Source organism: Antennarius striatus, chromosome 10, assembly GCF_040054535.1.
Source record: "Antennarius striatus isolate MH-2024 chromosome 10, ASM4005453v1, whole genome shotgun sequence".
Classification (NCBI taxonomy): domain Eukaryota; kingdom Metazoa; phylum Chordata; class Actinopteri; order Lophiiformes; family Antennariidae; genus Antennarius; species Antennarius striatus.
The window spans coordinates 13,124,026-13,140,740 of record NC_090785.1 but is presented as its reverse complement, the minus strand read 5'-3'; the positions used below and the strand labels follow the sequence as shown (position 1 = coordinate 13,140,740).

Sequence of the window (16,715 nt, the reverse complement as noted above, 5' to 3'; positions counted from 1 at the left end):
GTAGCCACTCTTTTTGATGATGTGACTGAGGGGGTTCAGGCCTATGCAGAACAGCAGTGGTGATAGTGCATCCCCTTGGTATATGCTGCACTTGATGTTAACTTGGGCAAATGGCTTTGAGTTAGTCTCCAGGGTTGTCTTCCACATTCCCATTGAGTTCTTCATGAAAGCTCTTAGTGTCCTGTTGATCTTATACAGTTCCAGACATTCCAGTATCCACGTGTGTGGCATTGAATCGTAGGCTTTCTGGTAGTCTATCCAGGCGGTGCACAAGTCGATCTGCCTGTTCTTACAGTCTCTGTGTACTGCTCTGTCCGCCAGTAGCTGGTGCTTGGCTCCCCTGGTGTTACTACCAGCTCCTTTCTGTGCCCCGCTCATGTATTGATCCATGTGCCTACTCATCTTAGCCGTCATGTACAGAGACAGCTTATTGGCCGGTAGTTGGATGGGGTAGATCCCGTCTGTGGGTCTTTCATGATCAGGACTGTCCTGCCTTCAGTCAACCATTCTGGGTGCGTCCCATCCCTTAGCAGCTAGTTCATCTGTGCTGCTAGACGCTCATGGAGTGCTGTCAGCTTCTTTAGCCAGTATGTATGGATCATATCAGGTGCCGGTGCTGACCAAATCTTTGACACTCTTTCTTGGATGTCAGCCACTGAGATGGTTACTGGTTCTTGTTCTGGGAGGCAGCTGTGGTCAGTCCTCAGGTCCACCAGCCACTGGGCATCGGTGCATGTTACTGCAGTTTTAAGCCCCGTCCACATGATGCCGGAACTTTTGAAAACCCAACTTTTTTCACCCTGCATCAAAAACGTGAACATGATGCCGGAACTTTTGAAAACCCAACTTTTTTCACCCTGCATCAAAAACGATTCGCGTCCACTCGACAGTGTTTTCAAAAAGATCTCCAACCACACATATCCGCATCAGTGCATTGATCAACACCTGTATAAGTAGAACAACTCCGAGAACAACAGGAGAGAGGACCGGGACGTGTGGAAAATCACACTGTTCCTCCTGGAGGAGGACCTCCATCACATAGTTCTCCCACCAGCAGACAGCACATCCCGGTTTGACCTAGAACTGGCGTCGGCGTCTTTGGCGAATACATATATAACCTTTATGACACATAAAGAAAGAAACGGATGAACAAATATTTAAGTGCAAAGAATGTCTATCAATGCATGTTCGACGTGGAGCTGTTATACATCAGAAATTAGCCGGTTTTAGCTCCGTTTGTACATGTAGACAGGGGTCACATGTATGACGTCACAGAGACACGGAGACACCCCCCCCGGATAGTAAAAGTTGCGGATACAGCATCCACACAAAAATGCAGACCCAGCGTTTTCAAAAAATTCCACCTTGGCCAGCGTTTTTAAAAAGTTGCGTTTTCATTCCGGATACCTGCATTGTCGTGTGGACGGAAGGCGTAAACGTAACAAAAAAGTTGCGTTTTGAAAAAGTTCCAGCATCGTGTGGACGGGGCCTTAGTCTCACTCTACTGGCATCCTGTCTGCATCAGGATTTAACTGCTTTTTAATAAGGTTAAGCTACATATAAGACACATCCTTATTTGTGTAACACGTTACACATTCATGAACCAGGCCTGAGATCGTACAGTCAGCTCCTTGAACTAGACTGAAGAATACAGGTGAACGAGTCTTCTCCGTGGCGGCCCGTAATTTATGGTATGATTTTGGTTGTTTAACTGCTTGGATCACTGGCTTTAGTCAACTTGATTTCTGACATTGTGCTCCACTAATTGTCTTGATTATGTGTCCTGTGTTGACTTGTTTCTATGTACTGTATAGTTGATTTCTGTGAAGCACTTTGATCAACTTTGGTTGAACCTAAATAGAATCAGACTTTTCGCACTGTATATTCCTTACCTTTGGGTGACGAGCTGGACTTTGAATAACTTCACACCTCTTCACACACTCATTGTTCACCCAGATTAACACAGTATTGTGGAGTCAAATCACACTGCTCTTTAACAAGCCTGGGTTAATCGTCCGTTGGACCACACAGCTTATGTTTACATTCTAGGATGATTCGTGGCTACTCTGTTTATTTAAGCCCTGTTTCCCACTGGCGCCTTAAAGACCCTTGTTGAGTGTATTTTCAGGGAATAACTTTATAAATTCTGGGCCAGATCTTTTCCACAGTAAAGCCGCAAGTTCCTTGCTAAAATAAGAGTTAGCTAGTTGTGCTAGCCTGAAATTATTCTCATCCTGTAATTGCTAGCTCTCATTGCTTGAGGATAAACAGGGTTTTAAAAAAAAAAAAAACTTCTTTAACAATCTATTAGATAGGTGGAGCTGAGTGTGGGTCAGACTAAAACTGGCAGAGACAAAGTGTTTTTGTTAAGCTACTGCCGTCATATATACACACTGACACTCGCTTTCCATTACTAAGAGTCATACAATAATGGAGGAAGCCTTTGAACATACAGTATAGACACAAGCTTATTGAAAAGACAGGCCCTTCAGGCCGTGTGACATCTCATTCTAAATGGGTCAAATAGACACAAATCCATATACAGTAATCCCTCGCTTATTCACACTTCAAGATGCACGGCTTCACTGCATTGCAGATTTTTAGTAGGTAGTCACATGATACCGTACGTTTATTCTATTGGCTGACAGCATCCGGAAATACGCTGCGTTCCGAGACTTATGGGACGCAGCGTACTTCTGTAAAACACAAAAGTGTTTTAAACAGTTTGTAAGATTCCCGGAAAAGGTAATACAGATGTAAGGTGGTTTAATATTCGTATGGGGGGGTTCATAAATATTTTAATTACTGTAAATAATAAAATAAATAGTTCATTGCCATATTGCGGAATTTTGTTTTTCACGGGTGGTCCTGTAACCCATTAATCGCAAAGAATGAGGGCGCACTGTAAATCGTAAAAAAGGGAAAATTCATTTTTTAATGTTTATTATTTTACACTTGTAGTTTTGTACTATAAGTTCACGTTTAAAACACAGAATAAATTATTATTCGCGGGTAACGAGGGATCACTGTACAGGCAATAAACCAATAAACAAGAAAAATATTTGTACATACACTGATAACACAGGTACAAACAAACCCCAACTGGAAGCCTTGATGATAAATGAGATGATAAAAAGGGGCTAAATATTAATTCCATTTAAACAAAGTAATAAATGATAAAATTCAATAATACTGCACGAGAATTAAATAAGAAAGACATTTATTGGCAAGGAACTTCAAAATAAGATATTAAAAAAAGGAAGAAAATAAACTTTAAAGTGGTTTACATGATCATAAGGGATCCAAATTAATTAAGCTAATCACTTCAGTTTATTCATCACTTTGATGAGTCTCTTAAACCTAATAGGATTTCACTTGTTCGAGATGGCATACAAGTGGAAAAACATAATTTTTAAACACAGGGAAAAAATCAGCAAGTATCCGGAGAGTGGCCTGTGGGCTTTTAAGTAAGATGATGACAAAAGGTGAAGCCTTTTAGTGGTGGAGGATCAGGAAAACAATTGAGTAACTGCAATAATCTTAAGAAAGAGTAGAGGATGAGGACATGTAGTCTCCAGAAGTGCCAGCAGAGAGACATGCCTTAAAAACAACCCATCACTGGCAACAACTGGAGACGAGATGAAATTTTCACTCATCATGACTGAAAGATTGGGCATTTCAGTCTAAAACTGTCTGTGCCCTGTGAGCACTGCAGGGGAATTCAAATATCGGGTGCACTCAGATGTGCTTCTTAACAGAATATGAGATGGATCTATTTTGCAGTGAGCACATTGCATATCATAAGCATGGAGTTCAAAAGTAGACAAGATGATTATTGATTTCTTTCCTGCTTTTCAAAGGGGGGAAGCTAAAGCTTCAGTTCAAGACTCCATCCATTCTGGAGTGTGTAGGGGGTGAAATTTCTCTCATCCTCTCTTCAGGACACTGTTATACAATCGCCTGCAGACATGCGTGGCTGTTGTTATTTTTTCCTCTCAATCCTGACTCAATGTAAGTCGATATCTTGTACTTTTTGTTTTCCTTTATTTGTAATAAGGGTGAAAAGTGGTGGGGGTATGCACAGGAGGGTGGAAGAATCCATGAGCTTCACATGACAGTATAGAATTACAATTAAAGTCTCTATCATCCAAAGTTATTACTGTCTGCTGTCAAACACCTTTAAATTCATCGGTCTTGTGGGTATAACTGACAAAATTAAAGCATCCAGACTTTCCGCTGGGGAAGACGGATGGTGTCCATGTCCAAAAGCTCTGACACAGCTGGTCCTCCAGGTACCGTCTACCAGACAGATGGCTCCCCATGCTAAATGCTCAGTGGGGTGATGCTGAGCTGTCTGCCTATAGGGTAGTTCATTGACCATGAAGTCGGTTTAGATGTGCTGATGGAAACCATTACCCTGGAGCCTCCTGATTATTATTGTTAAAGGCAGGTTCATTGCTGCTGTTTTGTCTTCTGTGATAAAATATAAACTTATTTTTTAACGTTGCAACAACTCATGTTTTGATTTGCATCATTTGACTTCACTGACTTTGCAAGAGCTGAGTTATGATAATTGTGGTTTTGAAATGAGTAAATACAAGCTCATGGAACTGCATAAAAATTCTGATGTTGTTTTGAGTTCTCCAAGATTAAAATAGCTAAATAACGAAATGGTGTTCCTGTGTGTAAGTGTGTATGTTTTTAAAGAAAAAAATGAAAGGAAAAAAGAAACTGTTCTTGACTTTAGAATTTAAAATACTCTGGTGGTGTATTTTTATATACTAGCAATTTGTCTAAAAGTGATTTGACTCTTGAATTCTTTTTAGAAACAAGCCTTTGAAATTTTAAGTATGCCTCTTTCTTATATATTTTTTTCATATTATACAAAATTATTATTTCATAATATAACAGAATATTAATTCAGTTATATGATTTTTGAATACGCATGTGCATGTGTCAGGAAAGTGGAGCGTATGTTTAAAACAATTTTGTCAGTTATAACTGACCCAGTCCCGATGATAAGGTTAATTTTCGTCGCAGCAGCTCAAAGCATTCCTGCTGGTGGAACATGTTGTTGGGGTGGCAGCTATTTTCTTCTTCACCATAATCATAATCCTGTCTTTATTTCCCCTGAGTGTGGAATGGATTACTGTTTGTTAGTCACGTGCCTCTGAGATTAATTCGACACATTAAAAATGGGTTATTAGCGAGCAGCTGAAGTCAAAAAATGGAGGATTTTATTTAATGTTTGCATTTCTTTAACCCAGGAAGAGGATTTCTACTGAGGACACTCTACTGGCTGAGGGTGTCTTCTTCTTAACCTTTTGAACTTTTAATTTTAAATTTATAAACAGGGAAATTTTAACCTTCATGAAAAGCAGCTTACAGTGTTTTAGTACTTTCTGATGTCACGAAAGAGCAACTTAAATCACATTTGGCTCAGGAGATGAAATGGTTACCGACAGACTGGAGCTTATGTTAATTCTTCTAGTTAACAGAATAACTGAATAAGTTCTTAACAAATTTTAATACAATTTTATGCACATTCGGCCCCTGCAATGGAAAAAATATGATTTTTTTTTTTAGGCAAATTGACATCGAGGTGTTGATTCAGGTAAGTCTTGGTGGAGGTAAAAACTCTTCCAGTCACATAATAACTTGCTTTCATTTTCTGACTTTCCAAATTGATCTCATAGCCTTCAAAAGCACAGGTTTACATGAGATACCACACCACTGCTGGGTTTGATCATTACTAAACTGTTAGTGTAGACTCTTATCCAGGAAGAGGTGCATCAAATGGGAGATGGTTTCATCCTCAATTCACATTTCAAAAAAAAGTTTTTTGATAGTAGGCCAGTCATACATACTGAAAACTTCTGAACTGTTATTTCTTTTGTGTGAAATGCCGACTACACATATTTGTTAACTACGACACTTGATTTTTCTTTCGGCTCCGAGCCCACTTGTGAAGAGTTTGTTTTAGTCTCTCAAACACTGATGTCATCTCTCTTCTTGTTTTCCAGAATTTTTTTCTTTTTAACTTGACAGCCTGAGATGACCTGATGAACTCTAGAGCGCACCTCTATCAGATTGACTCAAGCCCCTCGGGACTGGACAATGGATGGATGGAACCTGTTACTGCTGTTTGTAAATCTGTCCTTCACAGATCTATAATTTGTTACAATGAAAATTAACATCAGAATGAACTTTTGAATCCAAATGCTGACATGTAAATAGTTCAGAAGAATATTCATGGTGACTTGTACCAACTACACGTTTCTGCTAGCAAAGAAAGAAGTTATGAGCTGGGTTACCAAACATCACGTTTGCTCAGCAGTCAAAGAAACCTTGAGTCAACCAGACATCTATTTTCAATCTTATATTTAAGGACCAAATGAATTTACATTTTATATATCATAAACATTTTATTTTAGCGTCGCTTATTGCCAGCTAGAGCTGTTACTGACACTGGATGAGAGCGTCTGAGTTATTTGGAAGTGAATGAATTATTTTCCATCTCTTTAAACCCTTTCTGTGGATGTGGCGTGAATGAATCCACATGGGTCGGTTCAGTTTCTTCTACAGGTGAAATCAAATCATTTGATTAATTCTCAGAGAAATGAAAAAAATATCTTTTAATTTACTGGATGTAGGCCTCTTTTGAGGTCTTTGATTTCATCTGCATCAGTGCATACGGCTATTCTCCTTCATTCTTTTATTCAATTACTGTTTTAAACATACAGAATATATCTGAATGTGCTGCATATTGATGACACATCCTGTAATATTCTGTGCAGATTCTAATTGCTCATGTAGCTCGTGATCAGGTTTATTTTCATCACAAAAAGAATTCAAAGCCTGCCTGGATAATCATCAGCATAATGGATCTTTCTTGTCTTCCCTAACAGAATTGTGATTCTAACCTTTATTTTCAGTGATTAGAGTTTGTGACATCCGTGACATTCAGCTTAATTTTACATGTCACTGGAATACAAATCACATTGGAGTCAAATCCAAAAGAAATACGCAGTGTTAATACTTATTACTGATCTATCTTTACCAAAAGTCGTTGTGCTTTAATCCTTTACTGCAAATTTGATCTAGCATCAACAAGTCAGTGACAACAAATCAACCCATGTTCTTTTCCTTTACAAATAGAATGCATCACTGAATGAAATCACACTTTGCCTCATGTTAACATCCCATCGGGGTATATGGTTCCTTGAACAGAGAATATCACGTCATCTTTGTCTTTTTTTCTTTGAATTATTCATCTCAGAACGATCAGAACATTTTCATCCTGAAGCTTGAGGGACAAACAACACTGCAAGAATAATGAATATCTGAAGATTTCTCAGAAGATCCTGGTATTTTTAAAAAACATGATCATTATTATCTAGTCGCTGTTATGGGGAACATTTAAATTTATCTGTTAATACATGTGAAGTAAACATATCTAATTTTGTAAGGTAGCAGCTTATAGGCTGCTTCATTTCTCAGATTGTAATCAAAAGGACAAATTTGTTAAATGTGAGACTAATGTATTCCCTTTCCTTAATTTTTCAATTCCAAGTATCAGGCATTAAAAGGCTTGTGATGGTTTATACTTGTGGACACAATGCCACCTCCTGGATTCAACATATAATTGAAAAATCACCAAAGGAACATTTACAGCCTTGAATATAATGAACACTCAGGGTTATGTCGGTTATGTTATACATAGGTGTGAGCATGAGTGAGTTGTTTGTCTTTTGTGTGAGCTGGCGTCACCGGGGTGTATCCCACTTTTGTCCGTATCCTGCTGGAAGAAGTTCCTTCGGACGTGTGAGCCATAAGGCAGATAATCAGCTGAAGACAAGACAATTACAGTTGTCTACAAGAAAATGGATGGATGGATGGATGGATGGATGGATGGATGTTCTCAGTAAATGTAAAATCATACCTTCAAATATTTATGTATCAAAACTCGTAAATGTTAACATCATATGAGGTACTTTAATGCAAACACTCAAAATAAATGTGAAGTTTCCAACAAATTATAATTTAGATCATTTGTCAAAACTGTGAAAACAAAATTGAAATAGAAATACTGAAATTCATTTCAACATTTCTCTTGTATTTTAATCACTCAACTGTGTTTTCTACAGTAGCAGCTGTATGGACGCTTCTCTTTCACTGCTGTCTGTTTTTGTACACAGTACAGTAATTGACCAATGCTCAGACAGAGGACTACAGGAACAAGTTGTACAAGGCCATACATTTAATCTCAACAAAAAAACTTTTGTAAATACAAATTGAACCTGATATCAAAACTAAAATCAATCTTAATAAAGTATCTAGCTGTGTATTACACAAAATGTGTAGTGTATTAGTGTAGTAGTGACATGACCCAGGTACATGTTTGTGGTAGTGGTGAAAGAGGAAGTTACTAAACATCCTGCAGACCCAAATGTTTGCTCAGCAGTCTAAGAAACACATAACCCTTGAGTAAACCAGACATTCTATTTTCATCAGTTGTATTTCAGGAGCTAATCTGTGTGTATTTTTGCAAAACAACACAACAAATTATCAAAAGACATCTTGTTTCAGTGACAACAGACAGACACGCTTAAAACCAGGATCCTTTGAAATACTTTCTCATTGCTATTTTGCACCGGTGCAAATATTTTCCAAGTGTTCATGGTTTAAATTCTGTAGATGATAAGCTCTCCAACCCTGGAAATCAAAGATATTGTTAAAAGTTCATGAAGGTCAGATTGGTCTGAGAAAATAAACAGGAGTCTGTTGATAACCTCAATTCATCATCAGTTTGAACCAGTGTATAACCTCAAGATTAAGGAACTAAAACCTCAAAAAGGAAACAGTCCACTTCTGTATTCCTCTTCTGCTGAAGAATTGTTAGTGTGAGCATTTCAGGGGCATCATCATGTGACTTAGAATGAGTTCAAAGCCCAAGCCACATTGTGGTTTGGTTTAGAGCTATTCAGTAGGTGAACTAAATCCTTGAGTTGACTCCAAGACAATACATTACAATGATGAAAGTAAGAGATAGATGTCTCCTCCAGTGTTTTAATGTTTTCTTTTGTCTGCTGCTGGGTAAGATATTTATAACTATATTTATAACTTAAAAATTATATCTATAACCATAAATTTATATCTATAACTATAAATTTATAACTATTTCAAGGTTTAATTTTATATATCTTGACAAATTTCCCACAACACCCACAGCACACTTTATCTTTTTCAGGCACTGCATCTACAGGAAACATCTTAGCCAGAATGGGAGAGGATGTCACTCTGACATGTAACTATGATGTTAATTACTATGGTAAGCTTTCTGCATGCTGGGGTAAGGGAGCCATTCCCAATCACGGCTGTGCCAATGAGGTGATCAAGTCCGATGGGACGTCGGTGACCAGCAGATTGTCAGAGCGCTACCTGCTGCTGGGGAACCTTGGAGGTGGTGATGTGTCACTGACCATCAGGCAGGTGGAGGAGAGCGACTCGGGGACGTACGGCTGCCGTGTGGAAATTCCTGGGTGGTTCAACGACCACAAGCATCAGCTGACTCTGACGGTGGTGCCAGGTGAGACCCAAAATGTGATTACAGCTACGTGAGTGTTAGAGACAAGAAAAACGTTAGTAAAGAAAGTTCCTTGATCTTTATGTGCTGAAGCACATGTTTGTTAAATATAAATTAATCAATGACTTCAGTCACAACTTGATTGCTATATTGTTGGTGATTTAGCTTCCATCTGTTGCTGTATTGATTTTTGGACTCAATGGTGCCCAGGAGACAATCATGACTAGGACAGACTCGTCTAATTGTTTCAGCACTTCAGTGATGTGGTGGGAGGAAACTCCCTACTACCATAACTACTGCTGTGAGGCACTTTAGTTTTTAGATTTTATTCTATTTTATGTTCCTTTATAAATTCTATTCCAATATTTTACAGGGGGGGAAATGTTTATTTACTCCATTCAATGATTTAAGAATGCATCTAACTAGCTAATTCATTATAAGAATTTAAGTCCAATTCAAATAAATTTGACTTGGTGATATAATATAAAATGAAGATTTTATGAGTATTTTTGGCTCTTTATTTATTCGATTTTGTGGCCTATACTTTTCATAGATATGAATATGAATGCATAATTTTAATTTGAGTCAAATATATTTTTCCACACTGTGGTATTGCTGCATTTACTAAAGAACAAGGTCTTCAAATTTGTACAGATGTATTCACTTTTCCTCTTTGTTCAGTTCCTCCTAATCCCCTGAAGATAGAGGCAAGAGAAGTGAAGGAGAAAGCGGTCACTGTTGGCTGGAGTCCTGTGTTTGATGGTGGCAGACCCATAACAAATTTCAGGATTGATGTCAAGAACAAACAGGGTGAGCCCGTGAATTATGTCATCTTTGTTCATTAAAATCTCCAGTGGTAATACCTTGTTTCTTCCATTTCCTACATTTATTTGTCGTCATTGTGCACAAGTAATGAAGCTTAAATGAATCTTTATGTGATGTAGGAGCCATATTTTCAGTACTTCCAGACAGTTTAAACCCCCTACAGCCTTCTGTTCATGCCCCCTCCTTTTAAGCTGTACAGCTCCCGGTGTTGTCATACAGTTATGATGAGCTTGGTGTCCATATTTGCATCAATGTTCCACTGAAGTATGGATTCTCCTTCACAGCATCCTGGGATACTGCTGCCAGCACTGAGGTCTCAAATGATGTTACTCACGTGACTCTGATGGTTTTGCGTCCGGCCAAGAGCTACAACCTTCGTATGTTTGCGGCCAACAGTGTGGGCATGAGCGGAGCCAGTAATGTTTTGACAGTCACAACTAAAGAATCAGGTGGAGGCAGTTACTGCTTACTGATAATAAAATCATTAGAATTATCATTGCACTGTTTTTCTAATGGACTCTTCATCAATGATCACGTTCCCTTCAGCACCTGAGGGTCCTCCCCTGGACATGCAGATGGAAAGCCTTACCTCAAAAAGCATTAAAGTCACTTGGAAGGTAATTATTTTCATGATTCAAAACACAAAACTGTTTTGGATAATTCCAATAAGGGTAAAAAATGCTCTTAAAGTACTCTATGTAAGAGAAGGTTGCTTTGTAGTAAAGAGTGCTTCCTCTTCACCAGCCTCCACACCCTGATCTCAGAAACGGGGTTCTTCGTAGCTACAGCATCAGCTACAGAGAGTACGATCCTGCAGTTAGGCAGTTTAGAAGATGGCAGCACCGGAGTGTGGCCGCCACGCGGGAGCTGGAGAGCATCATCCTGAGTAACCTGAAGCCTTCTACTAAATACGGCGTCCTCGTACAGGCCAGAACAAATGCAGGGATAGGACCTGCCTCAACTGCACCGCTCTGCTCCACTCTGGACGAGGGTGAGAGGAATCTATAGACACAGCAAAATACCATTAAAAAGCATGAAATAGGCTTCATATCAAATAAGTAACTGTGGTTTACTTTATTAACTTTAAAGTTCACCAGACTTCCACAGTCTCACCTAGCATGACTACTTCCACTGCTGGCACAATGTGGGTCGAGGATGCCACAAGCGTCACTTCAGGTATCGTTATCAGTTCTCTGAATTCAGTCGAGGATGGTATGGATTATTAACTAGATCTTTTTTTTCTGACCTAAGTTAACGAAACTTTGACGGTTGTTACTGCTGCCACAACATGGGGAGACAAAACCACGAGTATCACCTCAGGTACTGTATGTCTTTATATGGAGCTTTGATTCTAAACTCAAAACCCTGATTGCAAAAGATAAATAAATATTTTTAAAAAAAACAAAAAAAAACACCCACATGGAATTTACAATGGTTATGATTAGGAGCAATGCAATGTGTCTCCTAAAATGAAAATCATTACAATTTGTGATGAGATCATCAGGAAACTTAACAAAATGCTCCACAGACACAGGATTAACATTATTGTTCCTCGGATCATTTTTAAAATTTGTACCCAGGTCCAACTCAGATGACCGGAGGTGGGGTTATAGAAGTACAGTAGATACATTACTCACAGCTGCAGGGTTCATCTGTGCACGTTCTCAAATTCACAAACTGAACTAAACTGCAACGCTTCTCTATGTTAAATGTCTCTGCTGTTTGTCTCCCAGCGCCCCCAGACCCCCCAGTGCTTGAGTTAAAGGAGGTCAGAGGCTGTACGATTTCTCTGTCATGGACTCCAGGGTTTGAAGGTGACAGCCCCATTATGGGGTTTTACCTGGAGTATAAAGCTGTTAATGGTAAGAAAAAGCTTTGTAATTCAAATATGACTGAGATTCTTGATCCATTTGGCATTTCCTAATATTATGCATGTTTTTTCTCCGCAGCCTCGTGGGACTCCACACCGACAATTGTGAACTTTAGCCCTGACCAGACAGACGCCACAATAATAGAAATGAACCCGTCGACTTACAACATCCGTATGTTTGCTGAGAGCAGTCTGGGTACCAGTGAAGCGAGCAACGTCCTCACCATCACCACCAGAGAGAAAGGTGTTGTGTTTCTGGAATCAAACAGCGTTTTCATTCTCACTGTCTCAGTTGTGTGTTAATTTGATAAATCAGGAGGACTCGGTTTGGTTTTTTATGTTTGGTGATTCTAGCATTTGCTATAGATCCCTTCTGTTTTTCTCTACTAGGTGTAGAAAATAGTATCCTTCATCGTCCCTCCCAGAATTCTTAAATAATATATAATATAATAATATATAATATAATATAATATAATATAATATAATATAATATAATATAATATAATATAATATAATATAATATAATATAATATAATATAATATAATTCATGGTTCTTTCTTCCATGAATTATTTTAGCATTTTATGAAATACTTTCCAATGTTTTGTTCATTTCCTTCCCTCTGTGACTGATCCTGACAGGTCATCAGACAGATGATGTCTTTACAACTGTATCCACCGACAAACAGGCAGCTGTAAGTAATAAGACTTATAGCACATTAATCACATACTAATTCCATACAAGACAAAACTCACTGTATTTAAGGTTGGCGTTAAAGCATAAGCAGGAAAATGCTGCTTATACTGGAGGCATTGATAGAAAAACAGTTAACTAGAAAACTGGCAGGTTTCATTCCAGGCTTGTTCACTGCCTGCCAGCAACAAAGTAGATACATCAACAGCTACCTGCTGAACACAGCTGAGCAACAGGCCAGCTCAAATCATTTTAGCCCTTCATTCAGACATTAGTGGACACCAAAGCAGAGCAGAAAGGACACCGGTGCCTCTAGTAAGGGTTCTGCTATTCTCTCTGCTAGACAAGCATCGAGGAGAGTCGAGGTGGTCGCCTGGTGGCCGTCGTGGTGCCCGTGGTGCTGGTGGTGTTGATAATTGCCATTCTTGTTGTATGGAAACTACGTGAGTATTGCTGAACCCATTTCAGCCTAATAAAGGTAACAGTGATACTTATTTGGTGCCCACTCTTTGTTCACAGGACTAAAACAGAAAAAGGGCAGCCTGAACATGTGAGTGTTTTCATCCGGGGACCTAACGGTTTTACTTTCCATTTCTGGTTGAATAAAGACTTCATATTCTCTGCAGGTGGCTGAGTAGTGGAGCGCTACGCCCAAGCGGCTCTGAGTCTCTACAGGAGCTGTAATACACTTAGGATACACAATACTTTAAACTGAGAACTCACAAATTGGTTAAATCTTATGAACAAAGAGCAAAGTGACTGTATACACCTTATTCTGTTTATTATATGTGTCACTGAGGGTAACCTGCATGTTTCATTCAGTCTGAGCCATAAAAATGAAACAATATCACTCTACAGGTTTACCTCAGGTTATATTGTTTTGAGTTACGTAGTCCTGGATTATGGGTTGGTTTAAAAAAAAATACATGTAAAAATAAAAATCAAATTTATATCATTTTACTAAACTTTACATCTGTCAAACACAAATATTGGAATCGTAAAAATAATTAGTAAGCCATTAAAAGCACATAATATCAAGTTACTGTACAATTAATATGCATAACAACATAATAATAATAATAATAATGTCATGTAGTGATATAATATCATTAAACTGTAGCAACCCCCATTACTGGCAATGCGGAAGAAACGGTTGAAGACGAGACAGCTACCTTTTTTCAGTGTTGTAAATAAAATAAAATTTAAATGTTTGTAAGCTTAAAACATATTTGTATTATCCAAATATTATTTCAAATGGATTCATAAATACAGAAGACAACTAAGAATTATTCTCAGTTTGGCCTGAAGACAAGTTAATTCAACTTAGGTATTTTTCGACTTACATCACATCTCCTGGAACTAATTAACAACGTGGTCGAGGTATCCCTGTATAACATTACTGCTTAATTATCACAATATAATAGTTTTGATTTACTAAAAGAAATTTTCTTTTTATTACAAAGAACAAACTGTTCAAGTTATGACAAGAAACTTTTAATGTTATGACATATTTATTTTGCTGTCGGATGGAACCTTTTGTGTTGATGTAATGCTGTGATACCAAATATGTCATTATAATAATATAATGTATCAGGTCATAATCTGAGTTGTTTATGTTTAAAACAAGTTTTTATGTTGTCAAATGAAGAGTTTCATGTTCAAATGAGATTTTCGAAAATCAAGTTGTTAAAACAATTATTGATTATTTTTGTGTCTGACATCAAGAAAACAACAAGTTGAATAACGCAATAAACAATCAATCACATTAAAACGTGATCCTGAAGTTGTCCTTTTTGGTGGGGCAGAAACACATCCTGTTCTTGTAGACACTCACTAAAGTGGCTCATCAAGCAGCACGATGTATATTTTACACAGTAACATCTCTCTGTGTCTGTCGGACACAGCGGTTTGTTTTCATGTGACAGCAAAGAAAAAAAGAAAACAAACAAAGTCTGATATTATTGTTTTACAGTGGAATTTCCACAGGTTCCCGCTAGTTTTATTTATAATAAAATTAGTTTATATCTTTGGGAATTTTACTTTCTGGTAATTAACGTTTTATACTGTTCAGTTACAGTTATTTTATTAATAATTTACTTTTGTTAAACTGTCCACAAAAAAGTTAATACGCATTTTTTTATTAGTTAATTGTCCCAAGCTTTACAACAGGAACACGGGTGAAATATGGCATGAATAGAGCATTGGAATTAACTCATTTTGAAATCTTTTTACGTATATATATATATATTTTTTTTTTTTTTTTTTATTGCACAAACTGCTCCTGAGTAAAAACTCAAAATCCACTGGTGGAATCACAGAGAAGAAAACTTCTTAAATTAAAATCTACCATATCAAGTTTGGCAATTACTTACTTTAATTTAATCTAATCAAATACAGAAAACAGTCATTATTCACTACACTGAAAAGAGTTTAATGTTTAGTGTCCACCTCCAACCACCAGAGGGCACCAGAATCCCACACGTGGGAACCTGACGCTCTCCCGCTCACTCAGCTCTCTCCTAATTATCCACAGAGCCGTCCTCTGGGGCAGGCACTGCAGCCAGCTGGATTTCCATCCATCTGTCCTGTAAATCTCTTAATTGTCCTAATTAAGGAGATGAGGAAGAGGAGGAGATTTGATACTCCCATGGAGCTATGAGGCAGCTGCCTGCGAGGGAGTCTTCTCCTAATGTAGGATCACAGGAAGGGGATACCCAAGCTTGTGTCTCAGCGGGGGACCGCAGTAGTGGTCAATATTTGTTTGGGTGGTTAAAATTAGCTTCTGTGTCATTTTGGTGCTTGTTTATATCCTCTCTAAACAAAGCCTTCAACCAAAAAAAAACCCAACAACCCCAAAACAAAACTGTTGCTTCTGCATCAGATGCTTAATCGCTCTTTCCGGAGATGTGAACTAATTGCCTAAAGTTCTCTAAATATCGTTTGATTTTTGCTTTTGCATTGGTAGCCCATCCCAAACTGACACACAGCATACAAAAAGCCACAGTGCAGTCTGTGTCTGTGACATGTAAACACAACCCCACCACATCCCTCCTCTTTGGACTTCCTCTCATAATGGACCCCACGCTTCCCCTGTCCTTCTTTTTCCTCACCTTCTAAACCAACCTTTGCTTAAACAAACACTGGACTCTTCCTGTTTTGGTTCTTTGCTAAGTCTCTCCATGCTTCTTCCCTTTCATCCGTGTTCCTTTCTGCCCATGCTGTACTGATAACTTTACATAGTACTCCCATAAACAGAAGGAAAGACATAAAGGTGATTTTTGTAAGTGCTGGTTGGATGACTTTGATGAGGTTGTTTCATTTAAAAAGCCAATTTACCCCCGCCCCCCGCAGCCACCTCCACCCACACCCCACTTGGTTCCTCCTGGGCCACCAGTAAACCACCCAAGATAACCAACCATTAGTCAATCCAGCAAAGCAAAGGGCGCACTGGAAACAACTGAATTGTGTGGCATCACCCCAAATATTTTGTCACCTTGATCACAGCATGACTTCCCAACCGCTTTAAACATCTACCGAGACCAAACATCCATTCAGGCAACAACACTACAGTCCTTATGTAAGCCACACAGGGTTATGCCAGCTATATGTGGTAAAGGCTTCTGTGTGATACAGCAGGGGGGGTATGGGGGGGGTGCATGGTGAAAATAATGGCAGTTCAGCAGTGGGGACAGAGTTAGTGCTGTAATAAATCATGTGCTCTAGTTCTGACCACATCAAGGCA

The 16,715-nt window shown here is 38.5% G+C and overlaps 1 protein-coding gene across 1 annotated transcript; it reads left to right on the top strand.

Moving 5' to 3' along the window:
- Window positions 1–8,972: 8,972 nt before the first annotated feature.
- LOC137602841 (cell adhesion molecule DSCAM-like) lies at window positions 8,973–14,725 on the top strand. The gene is made up of 14 exons (XM_068325905.1): window positions 8,973–9,096; window positions 9,251–9,589; window positions 10,268–10,396; window positions 10,696–10,860; window positions 10,958–11,028; window positions 11,156–11,402; window positions 11,501–11,587; window positions 11,663–11,731; window positions 12,145–12,273; window positions 12,361–12,525; window positions 12,922–12,974; window positions 13,317–13,416; window positions 13,493–13,523; window positions 13,600–14,725. The coding sequence occupies exons 1-14, from the start codon at window positions 9,033–9,035 to the stop codon at window positions 13,655–13,657; spliced, it is 1,707 nt and encodes a 568-aa protein (XP_068182006.1). The 5' UTR covers window positions 8,973–9,032; the 3' UTR covers window positions 13,658–14,725.
- Window positions 14,726–16,715: the final 1,990 nt, after the last annotated feature.